At 25.9% G+C, this 13,281-nt stretch overlaps 1 protein-coding gene across 1 annotated transcript; it reads left to right on the top strand.

Moving 5' to 3' along the window:
• The first annotated feature begins 11,052 nt into the window (after positions 1-11,052).
• Positions 11,053-12,997, top strand: LOC127245922 (formin-like protein 16). The gene is made up of 5 exons (XM_051267079.1): positions 11,053-11,298; positions 11,373-11,651; positions 11,735-11,996; positions 12,405-12,512; positions 12,625-12,997. The coding sequence occupies exons 1-5, from the start codon at positions 11,092-11,094 to the stop codon at positions 12,696-12,698; spliced, it is 930 nt and encodes a 309-aa protein (XP_051123036.1). The 5' UTR covers positions 11,053-11,091; the 3' UTR covers positions 12,699-12,997.
• Positions 12,998-13,281: the final 284 nt, after the last annotated feature.

The following is a 13,281-nucleotide window of genomic DNA, read 5'->3' as shown; positions in this document are numbered from 1 at the left end:
GTGTTTGTTTGGAAGACTTTTCCCAATTTTCACCATTCACAAATTTAATTTTTTTTATTTAAAAGAAATCAAATCAAATACTTATTTTTAAATTTTTTATATTATATTGAAAATATTACATTAATACGTATTTATATACTTATACGATTATTTCAATTCAAAATTTTTATTATATTTTTATATGAAAATGTAATAGTTATAAAGTTAAAAGAAACAAAACTCTAAACATTTTGCTTAAAAATAGCCTGGGGTTATTATTGTGGCTGGGCCCAATAAGTTGGCCCATAAAATTATTGGGCTTTAGGCTAATATTATCAACTTAGCGTTTTATTTGCTTTTTTACATTTGACACATATTTTATGTATAATTTTTATAAGGGTTTTTCTTTTTTTTTTTTTTTTTGTTAATTTTCATTAAGAATCGTTTTATAAATTATATTTAGAATGATAAAAGAAAAAATTGTATATAATAATAAAAAGAAATAAAAATTTGGTATATTTGAAATGAAATATACCAATAAATTATTTTAATGGTGTGTTTGCGGGTAGCTTAGGCTTGAGCAAAATAATAAAGTATAGACTATAAATATATTATTAAATTTATTTTTAAAATAATATTAACGATAAATATAATAATAAATTTTATAAAAAATAAAATTATTTTACTCATATATCCAATAAAATAGCATAAGCACAAAAGATAAATAATATCATGATTATTGTAACAAGCAATAGTATAATAATTATTATAACAACACTAATAATAATAATAATACTATAATCTCCAAATGTATTTTTCATTGCAAAATCTTTGTACAAATAAAGATAAATAAAAATAAAGTTAAGTTAATTTTTAATTCTAGAATTATAATTAAATTGGATAACTGTAGAAAAAAAATAAAGAATTAAAATCTAAAATATAATTTAAAATTTAATAAATCTAATAATAGCAATGATCTAAATTCTAAAATTATGGACTCTTTTATACCAGGGGTCTGACCACTTGCTCATGTTGCTCTCCCTAAGAGCCAACCATGGTTTGCGGTTAGTTTGAGTTTTGAGTCTTAATAGTAAAATTTTAAATTATAATAGATATTGGATGTGATATAAATAATATTCACATATTATTTTGAATGTAAAATTAATTTTTATTTTATTTTTTTAAATAAATAAATATTTAATTGATAATATTGAAAGGGCTAGGTCATCTTCAACCCATCAACATCAACATCAACTACAATAATTTTACTCTAATCATAACTCTATTTTTCACTATTTTTCTCCAAATATTCAATTTTTTCCATTATTTTTAACAATTTTTTATTTTTATAATTTAAAATATTTTTAAAAAAATTTAAAGAAATAAATTTAAAAGTTAAAATTTAAAATTTAAAATTTAAAATTTAAAAACAAAAGAAAAAAAAGCAACCCTATTTTTTGGTGTTGAACTGAAGCAACACAAAAAAGTGGTGCAAAATTTGGTGTCGGTTGTCCAACGCCAAATCAACGAACCTAGCGCCATTAATCCAACGCCAAATCAACCAACCCAGCGCCATTAATAAAAGCCGGAGTGATATGTAAGAAGAATTATACTGAAATCAAGGTGCTTCTTTGTACTAAATTTGAAATTAGGTTATAATTTGATCTCATCATTGTTAATTTTTTTATATAATTAAACTAAACACATCCAAAATAGAATACGTAAAGAAAGCCCTAGATTTTATAAAATTATTTGGATATAAGTTCGTTGTCTACTCTATCGAATTTATAAAGTTGAAAAGAAAATAAAGGTAAAAATTAAATATGAGATAGAATCAAATTATATAGGTTTGATCAATTGCCATCTCTAAAAAGTTAATGATTGTGTTGTATAGGTAGAGCTAAACATCATTATTAATTTTGCTCCTCATTACAAAGAATTATTATTAATGATCATTTCCAATTATTGAAATAATAATAATAATAATAATAATAATAATAATAATAAGGGTAAACTGTTTTTTAGTCCCGTAATGGACCCTTTTATCATTTTAGTTCCGTAAGTGTAGCTTGTCGCAAACTAGTCCCAAAATTTTTTTGCTGTTTTAGTCCTCCGGCGCCGTAGACGCCCGCGTGGCTCGCCGGAGGTGACGTGTCCGCCAGGTGTCCCGCCAGGTCAGCGACACCTGGCGGACACGTGGATTTATTTATTTATTTTTCTTTTTTTTTTTTAATTTTTTTTAATTGGACCAAATAAAAAAAATAAAAAAATACAAACAAAATTAAAAATAAATTAAAAATAAGCTTTAAAAAAATGAAAAAAAAAAATTAAAAAATCCACGTGTCCGCCAAGTCAGTGACACCTGGCGGACACGTCACGTCCGGCGAGCCACGCTGGCATCTCCGGTGCTGGAGGACTAAAACAGCGAAAATTTTTCACTTATGGGACTAGTTTACGACAGACTCCACTTACGAAACTAAAATAATAATGGAGTCCAGTTACAGGAGAAAAAAACAGTTTACCCTGATAATAATAATAATAATAATAATAATAATAATAATAATAATAATAATAATAATAATAATAAACTACATATAAATCAAAGTAAATGACTATTTATTTATACATGCAAAAGCCCTTTATAATTAATTAGTATATAAACTTTTTTTTTTTTTTTTTTTTAAGACAATTAGTACATAAAATTTGACTATGTATTAATATTGTCGATATAACATGTGTTTGGACGGGGTTATCCGAAGGTCAATTGAATAATCGTCGAACTAGAAATTTAAGGTTCTGATACAATGTTAGAACGATGTAAATGATCGTCTCACCTAAAAGTTTAAGTTTGTAATAATACATATTATTTAGTCAATCAGAGTAAATTTTTATTTGTTTATTTAAATTCCAAATCATTCATATATGTCTTTAACTATTCTATTATAAATTAATTGTTATTGTCATGTCAGTACAATTTTATTATTTTTTTTTATGACCAAATCAATTTATGATAGTTTTTATTTATTTATAATATTATTTAATTTGCTTTTATAATGTAGATAGCATAAGTCGATAAATGAATAAATATATACTGAAAAGTGAAAGGTACACGACGACGTGTGAAATATATTTATTTATTTATTTTGTTATTTATATTTATTTTATTGTGATCGAATATTAGAGTAGAGTAGACAAAATTTATATATATATAATTATTGGAAAGTCGCATTTCATGGACCGGCACGCTTTTTCTCTTTATTATCTCGCGTCGATTTATGTATATTCTTTTTAGACTCCTTGTTGTAATGAGCCATCACTATTCTTACCAATGTCAACTGTTAGAAATTTTGGGGAAAAATAATGAGATTGTCTTATTATCATTAAAATAAGGAGCCTGTATATAGATCATCTCGATAAACTCAAATATAAGTAATCATGAACAAGATCAAATTTAAATATAAATCTACTAAATTTAAAACTGAATATCTAAAATATTTCAATACCACTTATTACTATACCTAAAATTATTATTAGACTACGTCATAATTCCCACTGTCCGCACCTTACTAGTTAATAATACATCCCCATAAATTATTATTATTATTATTATTATAAAATACACCAATTTGGTCCCGGAAAAAATATTTGATGGTATGGGGATAGCATGCATTTATTACTTTTTATGAAAAAGAAAAGAAAATTACTTTTGGGTAAAAATGTTGAAAAAAATGGTACTTCTTACTAATCTTGCAATATATATTTTTTTATTTGTCCTACCTTCATTGCAATATTTTTGAATTTAAAAATAATTAATTATATTTATATATATAAAAAATATACAGTTGACTTTATCTCATTAAATCGCTCAAATAATATATATATTCCAATCACGTCACTTACTCTTCAAATTATTTCAAATTATCCTACTTAATATTACACATTTAAATTCTTTGTGCTGAATTCAAATGTTGCACGATATTTAAGACAAATAGAGTATAATTTTTTACAAAAAAATAATTGTTATTGTCTATTTAATAGATGTTTGAGATATTATTGTTTCCACAAATGGATAAATAAATTTGAAATTTTAATTTATATGAATCAAACTAGCATACAAAAACTCAAATAGCTTATTTATTTTTATATAGACAAAATAATAATAATAATAATAATAATAATAACTTATTTTATTATTTATTTTATCCCACACGCACGCACCCACGCAAGTTATAGCTGACTAGCGGGGATATCTCACTGTATGATGTACAATAGTTTAATATCAGTTTTATTCGAAAGGGTGTGTTTGTTTGGGAATTGGATTTTAAATAAATTATTCATATAGTATTTTTTTTTTAAAAAAAAATATCAAATCAAACACTTATTTTTTTTTTATATTATAAAAAAAATTAATTTTATATTCAAAACATCATATCAATACTTATTTATATCACATCATAAAATTATTCAAATTCAAAATTTTTACTATTCAAATCTCAACTCAAAATCCAAACCTCTAAACAAACACATAAATTCAATCATTTAGATTTCATAAAAATAATTTAATAATGATATATAAATATTAAATTTTTTGTGTGTTGAATGATTGTATGTATTTGCTTATATAAATATTATTAACTAAAAATATTAACCATGTGCTTTACGTATCTCTTTTATATATATATATATATGTCTAAAATTATCTAATTTTTTTCATAATATTAAATGAATGTTAATTATTATATATATATATATTAATAATGCCTATATATATATATATTAATAAAACCTCATTGGTTAACTAATAAATTTTTCATTTGCATTTTGTACATAAATTACAGTAAATTAGTATATTTTTATAGATAAATATTATAATAAAGTAATGTAATATTCATTTTACACTTGAAAAGTACTGTAAAATGTAAAAATTAGAAATATTTTGATATTTAATTATTATTATTATTATTTTTTTTAAGAAAAAATGAAATTTTGATTTAAATCTACTAAAATGACAGATGAAAAATCTTTTAGTTGACAAATGAAACATTTTATTTGTATTTATATGCATAATATTAACTATCTAAATTTTCTAAATTATTTTACCAAATGATGATGAATAGGTATTAATCATATTATTTATATATTGTTGATGATATATTATCTCGATGTATTTTTATTTACAGTAAAATAACAACTTTAATTTCAATTAAATAATAAAGTTTGTAATAAGCACTCGTTCAACAATTTATAATTAATTAGTAACGTGTTTGTAATGAAATTTAATTGTTAATTATTTTTATTGACATAATCAATTCTTCTTCTTCTTCTTCTTATTATTATTACAATTATTTTTAGGTAAGATTTGGTAATCATAGTAAAATTAAAATTGAAATTAAAATGTGACATAGTACGGAGCCGCAATTAATGGGCGGCAGGCGTCAATTGAACTGTGAATTTTATTACAATATAGGCTTTATTAATTGAACCTAGTACCACTTCTAATCATTGAACTTTGACCTTTATATAAAATACACTATTACATTGGTCATCCAAATTTATGTTGTTTTAATATACTTAAAAATTTAATTTCATATAGTACAAAAATTTATATAGTATTTTTCTAATAAAAAATTGTAAAAATGTATTTTTTATTATAACAAAAAATAAAAAACGAAAATCAATTTAAATTTGAATAACCAAAAAAAAAAAGTATTATTAAGTAATAATTTATTAATTTACTTTAATTAAAAACCCTTTTTTTTTTTTTTACAATTTTAATCTATATACGTTAATATTATAAATATAATTTATAATTTATTTTATATACTCCCATTGTTCCAAAAAAAATAGATTTATTGGAGTTGGACATGCAGATAAAAAAATAATAATATTATATTGAAAGTGAAAATAAAAAAAAAAAATTAAAAGACAAAATATTTTTGTGAGTGTATTTGTATAGAAAATAATATTTTTTTCGTCCGAAAAGAAACGTCTTATTAGGTGTTGGCACTAGAATTAAGGAATAATACTCCCTCTATTTCTTAACAATCTATCCATTCTTCCATTCTGGTATGTCACATAACAAAGTATCTATTTTTTTTTAGTAAAACCCAACATTATAAATACCTTTCCAATTTACAATATATTACACAAATGTCATTACCTTTGTATCATAGAATACAAATATGATTAATTTAATTTTTTTACCATTATTTCTACTTTATCCCAATATAATACTAATATTTCTAAAACTCCATACAAAAAACAAATGAATATATAAATATGAGACGGAGGGAGTAGTATTTAATTAAAAGTTGGAATAAAGTAGGATGTAAAATACTAAAATACCATTGCTTTTTTAAGGATTTTAAAAAGTAAATTAGAGTAATAATTAGAGGTAATTTGAAAAAGTATGAATAATTTTGTTATAAAGTGGAGACCACAATTACTAAATAAGAAAATAAGACAATTGTTTTTAGACGGATAAAAATAAAAAAACAAGACAACTTTTTTGGGACGGACAAAGTAATATTTGTGTAATAATAATAACAATTGATATGGATTATACAAAAATAACAATTGTTATATAAGTTGGAGTAGAACGAAATGGATTTGTTTAGTTTTGGTCTAAATTTGAAATAAACATTATTCAACTCGTATTATTTTGATAAAATAAAATATCTAAAGCCTAAACTCGAATTAAAAAAAAAAAAAAAATTACCAAAATTTTCATCATAATATTATATAATATAATATCAAATATTATTTTTAAATTACTAAAATTTCAAAAATCTATTTAAATGGATTCTTACAGTGTGTTTGATAAACTGAAATCAATATTATTCAATATATTCATTCACCGTTAATGTCTATTGATATAATATACTCTCTCCGTTTATAAACTAATTTTTTACTTTTCATTTGAGGCGTCCGATAATTATTGTTCTATTTTCTTTTTTAAACACAAATTTTACATTTTTATCCTTAATTCATTTATTACTTTTAATCTCTACCATATAATTAAGGACAAATTTGTCAAATCATAATAAAAAGACAATCACCTAAAAAATCATGCAAAAATATACTTTAGAACAATAGAAATCGGCTATATATGTGTATATATATAATTATATTTAATTTTATAGGCATGAATATGATTGTAACCTATGTATATATTAGGCTATCTATTAATTACGAATCCGACAGTCATTTTTCTCCTTGAGATTGTTTGAGGTTACTATTTATTAGAAAATTTGTTTTTTCTTTTTTTTTTAATGATTTTTCAATATAAATATTTTATTATTATTATTATTATTATTATTATATCATATATCTTTTCTCTCGGGTAAAATGATTTCTTTTTAATGATCACACACGGATATAGACAATGTAAATTAATAAGCTATTAATTATAAATTATGATATTTATTTATTATTTTTTTCAGTAATGTTGTTGATATTTTAAAAATATAAATTAATAGATCTGATTAAAAAAAAGTTAAAATGTATATTTCAATACTTTTAGCATTATATTTCAATAAAATATATATAATATGAATATTTTATACTTCCTCCGTCCCAAAAATCCTGCAATATTTTCTTTTTGTATGTCTCAAACACCTGCAACATTTCTAAAATAGGAAATAATTAATTATTATTAATCTCTGCCCTACACTTTATTCTATCATATCATTCAAATAAAAAAATAAAATATATATTTTTCTCTCCATCACATCACCTAATTTCTAAATTATCCTACTTAATACAACCTATCTAAAAATAAATGTTGCACCTTGTTTGAGACGGAGAGAGTATAATACAAATAAAATAAATATTGTGATTTTTCTATATAAAAATATATTATATTATTTAATAAAATATTATATTTAAATCCAAACTTATACTTCAACTTTAAAACTAAAATTCAAAAGAACACATCCTTACTCATTATTTTTAAATTTCATATTTAATATTCATCCGTCGTCTAAATTCATATATATATATTTTTTGAGTTTTTATAAAAAAAATATTCTTATTTTGTTATCAAAAAATTATAATAATTATTTATTTTTTATTAAAATTTATACCTAAATATTTGAACGAATAATTGAATAACCGATGGAATATTATTTTTTATTTAAATATAAAATTAAATATTTACTATAAAAATATTGAAATACAAACATACATTCATATGTATTGTATTAGAATGATCAATTTTTATTAGATTAATTGAGTAATTTTTATATCCTAATTTTAATACTTTTGCTTATTAATCAAATTCAGCGTAAAATCTCCCTATACTTTAAAATTTGCACGGTACCCTCTTATACTTTAAAAAATATTGTATGAAACCCCACAACCATAAAATTTTCCTCGTGTGATAAGAAGATGATTTTCTATCTATATGTTTTGCATGACATGGGGTTTTATGCAATATTTTTGAAAGTATAAGTGAGCGTCATGCAATTTTTTAAAGTAAAATGGGAATTTATCTTTAGTTTCGAAACCACAAAGTGGTTTCAGGCAATATTTTTTAAAGTATAAGGGGACGTCATGCAATTTTTAAAGTAAAGGAAAAATTTACGCTGAGTTTCGAAACCACAGGGAAGTTATGAACAATTTTGCCTTAATCCTCTGTTTATATCTATTTAATCAAGTGCCTTATATAAATTAAAATGTGGCAAATTATATTCAATTTCATTGCAATAATTTTATCCTATAATAATTGTTCTTTTCCCAGTTATATTTTATAACACTATAAGATAATTATTCTATTCAATATTTATTTATCTTTAAGAATCAGTTTACAATTACTATTATAAACAAGGATAATTTATTTCACTTAAAAAAAAAATAATATTTTCTCCCTCCCATTGAAATGTTACTATTTTTTATTTTAGTCTGTCCTAAAATAAAGTTGTTATTTCTTAATTTAGTAATTGTATTACCTACCTAACATAATAAATACAATTCCAACTTACACTATATTACACAAATATCATTACTTTTATAGTATACGATACTAATAGGGGTATTTTTGTCTTTTTCACTATAACTCATTATAATACTAATATTAAAAAATCTACGTGCAAAAAGTAAACAAAAACCTTGCACCAGGAAGGACGGAGGGAATATACTTTTATGGCATGCTTGATTTTAATTTGAGTTTGAGATTTCGTTTAAATAAGTAACATTTTAATAAGCTATTTTTGTGAAAAAAGATAATATATTTTTTTATTAAAAATGACACTAATTAAATAGTGTAAATCTGGATTTCAAATAAAAAAACAAACAAACAAACTATTAGTTTCAGATTGATTTTAAGATATGACATTCTTTAATTTAACAAGTTCAATTTAATTACTTAGGAATTGTCTGATGGTGTAGGGGTTGGATTTGCCCCAGGTCACCTGCCACACATGGTTCGCCTAGTGTGACTTTTTCGTCGGGCTTAGTTTGCAGGGTATTAGGTTCGACAAACTTATATGCTATATTTGCATAGAACAATAAAAGAACATTAAATTACATGAAAATTGTGTTTAAATATTTTTAATTTTATTAAACTATATTAATTTTTAAAAAAATATAACTTATATTATTATAAACATTAAATTAACAAAAGCAATGAATTACTTTCAAATTTAACGATGATTAAGTAGATTTCAATAAATTAGCTTTCGAAGCTATTCCACAAAACAATTAGTTATACTTATTGAACTATAAAAATATGTTAAAATGCCATTTTATTATTATTATTATTATTATTATTATTATTATTGTATCAATCAACAATAACGATCATATACCATTATTTACATAAAACGATAAAAAAAAAAAAAAAAAATTACATGAAAATACATTGAATCATTTACAAATTTATCAAACTATATCAAATCTAAAACATGTAACACTAATATATTATAAACATTAAATTCACAAAATCTATAAATTATTTTTACATTTAACGATAATTAAGTAGTTGCTAACGAATTACCTTCCGAAACTGTCAGACAAAAAGATCCGTTGTATTTATTAAACTATAAAAAATATGTTCAAACGCATATTTGATTGAACCAATCAGCAAACGATGATCATATACTGTATCTACATAAACCGACAAAAAAAGTATTAAATTACATGAAAAATATATCGAATCATTTAAAAATTTATTAAACCATATTTAAATTTATATGGAATATATATGTATATATATATTAAATTCACAAAATCAATGAATTAATTTTTTTTTTTAATTCAACGACGATTAATTAGTTACTAACGAATTAACTTCCGAAACTATCCGACAAAAAAATTCGTTATATTTATTAAACTATAAAAGGTATGTTCACATCGTACCAATCAGAAACTACAATGATATACCGTATCTACATAATACGACAAAACAAACATCAAAGTTACGTGAAAAATTGCAAACTATTCACAAATTTATTTTAATTTAAAACATAATCAATTTTCAAATTATATTTGAAAAATATTGCCCAAATAAATGTATTTATTAAATGTGGCTTGGTTCAAATTATGTGTATATTATGGATATATTTTAGAAATATTAAAAAAATCTTATTTGAAATTACAATAATTTTATTTGCTGTTATTTTTTCAAATTTTTTTGAATTAATTAAAAAAAAAAAAAAGGGTTTTTGGAGGGGAGTGGGGGTGGGGTGGGGTTGCTGTAGGTGCAAGAAAACAGCAGAAAAAAAAGGGTTTAGTGCCAAGTGGAATTTTGTTTTCGACAAATGTCTTCTTCCTCGCGTCTCTGCGCTTTCTTCCCATGCTTTTCTTCGCCTTTCCATGGCGGAATTCACACTGTAATACCTTAACATACAGAGATAATACAACCTGTTTCTCATTCACACACCATTTATAAAATTTAATCTCGTCTTATCGAATCAAATCCTTTTCACAACTAATTCCTAATCAGATATTGCTGCATTCAATGCTGCCTGTTCCGAATTCAAATCCCCCTTTTTTCCCCTGATTTTGATTGCCCTAAATAGCCCCCCTCCCTCCATATATACCCACCCCCCAAACCCTCTCTTCTCCCCATTACTCCTTTTCTCTCTCTACTCTCTCTCTCTCTCTCTCTAAAAAATGAGCGATTTTGTCGAGGATGCCGCCTTCTGGCTGCCGTCGGATTTCTTCGACGATTTTTTAATGGAAGGTTTGAGAGCTGAGATGAAGATGACTCCTGCTACTGCTACTGCTACTGCTAATACTGCAACTGAGTCTGACTCGGCCGAGTTCCGATTCCCAACTGAGTTTCCGTACGAACTCGGAACTGAGTCCGACTCGCTCAAGGTGACGTGTCCTGTATTTTTATTTATTTATTATTTATTTTTTAATTAATTGACGTGCGGCGGTTTGGGTTACAGAAGAAGTGGGCGGAGGTGGTGGCGGCGGTGGTGGCGGCGGCGCCGACGTCTCCGCAGTCGACTCTGGTCAACAACAGCGCCGGCGGCTCCAGCAACGGCAGCCCCGATGGCGTCGCTTCGCCGCCGCTGCGCCGCGGCAATAACGACGGCGCCGTTGGGGATCTGATCAACCAAGCCGCCGGTCAAGTCGCGAAGCTGAAGCTCACCGCCGGTGTTGGGCCTGGGCCCGTGGCCCGTAATAACCCTGTGGGCCCACCTAAGCCCGGCCCACCTGCTCACGTAATCACATTACTTTTTTTTCCTTAATTACACTTTCCATCTATTAACAAAAAAGAAATTCATTTTCCGATCTCTTTGTATAGTTTCATGGGAATAGACCTAAGGGACCGCCGCAGAAGCCGAGAAGCCGGCCGGTCCGAGCTGTGTGGCCGGTTTATCCCGGACCGGCTCGCCACTACGGCCAGGGACCCAGGCCGTTTCCTCTCGGCCGCGGCCGTGGCCGCGGCGGACCTGCGCCACCGCCTCCGCCGGCGGCGGCGGCGGCAAATTGGCGTGCCGGGACTGGAGTTTTCCTGCCGAGGAGATATGTAATTAGCAACGACAATGTCGAGAACAACAAGACAGGTAATAAAAAAAATAAAATTAAAATTGATATTCTCGAAAATTGAATTTTTGTTCGAAATCTTTTGTCTGAAATTGGCTGAATTTAGGGACTGCAAGAAATATGCTGATTGTGGAAAGTGATGGAAATAGGGGCATGGCAGAGGGTGTGTGTGGGACCCATTAATCTAAGTGTGTGTCTGAAATATTGCAAATTTTAATTTAGGTTTGGGGCCAAGATTTGATCGAATTTCTTTGACTAAAACAAATCCCTTTTCTTAAATAAAAACAAATTCTCCTGCCATGATTTCCATTGACCACTCAGCCACCCTCCCATGATGTTCTTGATCCAATTTCTTGATAAAAATCTCATCTTCATTACAAATAGGTTGATTCAATTTCTTGATAAATATCTCATCTTTATTGCAATAGGTTATAATGTGCCATGCAAGAGAGACCCAATTCTTGTCCCGGACAACAACAATGGTATTGGGTTCGGCCCGAAGACGGCGCCGAACCCGATCTCAAGACCTAATTCTGGTGAGTGAATTATTATTATTATTATTAGTATTTCGACTAATTCGAGGTTGTTCTGTCAATTTATTTATTTATTTTTATTATTTGAATTGAATTATATATATATATATATCAGATATGGTGGTGGTTAGAAAGAATGCAGAAATGTGGAAGCAGGAGGAGGGTGGAGAGTTATCGAAGAAGATATGAATATGAAGAAGAAGAAGGTGGTGGGCAGCATGGAGAAGTAGTTATTATTATCAGTTAGCAGAAATTAATGTAATAAGAAGAAGGGACAGCACTAGGCATCAATGGGGGGTGGCCATTTTTTGGATGGAGGATTTTGCAATTTCTAATAATAATAATAATAATAATAATAAATAATAATAATAATAATAATAATAATAATAATAATAATAATAATTATAGGTAGAGGATGGTATGTCGATGTGGTCTTGTTGATGGGGAAAATTCATTTCATAGAAGCTACCCTACCCCACCCCACCCCCACCCCACCATGTAATAACATTATGTCTTCAATGCAATCGGAAGTTATAGCCTATGTTTTTATTTTTAAAATATTTATTATTATTATTATTATTATTGATATATCCAACACTGAAATCAATTAATCCATTAACTATTTTCAGTTACACTCACATCTTTTCATGGACAATTTAAAAGTTGTGTACTAATGGCAACAATTTTTATTTTTTATTTTAAAAAATATTATATTAAATATATTTTTTTTTATAAAATTATATTAAATATTTATTAGTACTAGCCTCTCAAT

The sequence above is a fragment of the Andrographis paniculata genome, unplaced genomic scaffold (genome assembly GCF_009805555.1).
Source record: "Andrographis paniculata isolate CXL003 unplaced genomic scaffold, ASM980555v1 Contig25END, whole genome shotgun sequence".
NCBI classification, from domain to species: Eukaryota; Viridiplantae; Streptophyta; class Magnoliopsida; order Lamiales; family Acanthaceae; genus Andrographis; species Andrographis paniculata.
The sequence above is the reverse complement of the archived record's forward strand: the minus strand, read 5'-3'. Positions and strand labels throughout refer to the sequence as shown.

Coding starts and splice junctions, on each gene's coding strand:
- LOC127245922 (XM_051267079.1), top strand. CDS start 11,092: ATGAGCGATTTTGTCGAGGATGCCGCCTTCTGGCTGCCGTCGGATTTC. Junction 11,997..12,404: donor TGTCGAGAACAACAAGACAG/GTAATAAAAAAA, acceptor TTATTGCAATAG/GTTATAATGTGCCATGCAAG. Junction 12,513..12,624: donor GATCTCAAGACCTAATTCTG/GTGAGTGAATTA, acceptor TATATATATCAG/ATATGGTGGTGGTTAGAAAG.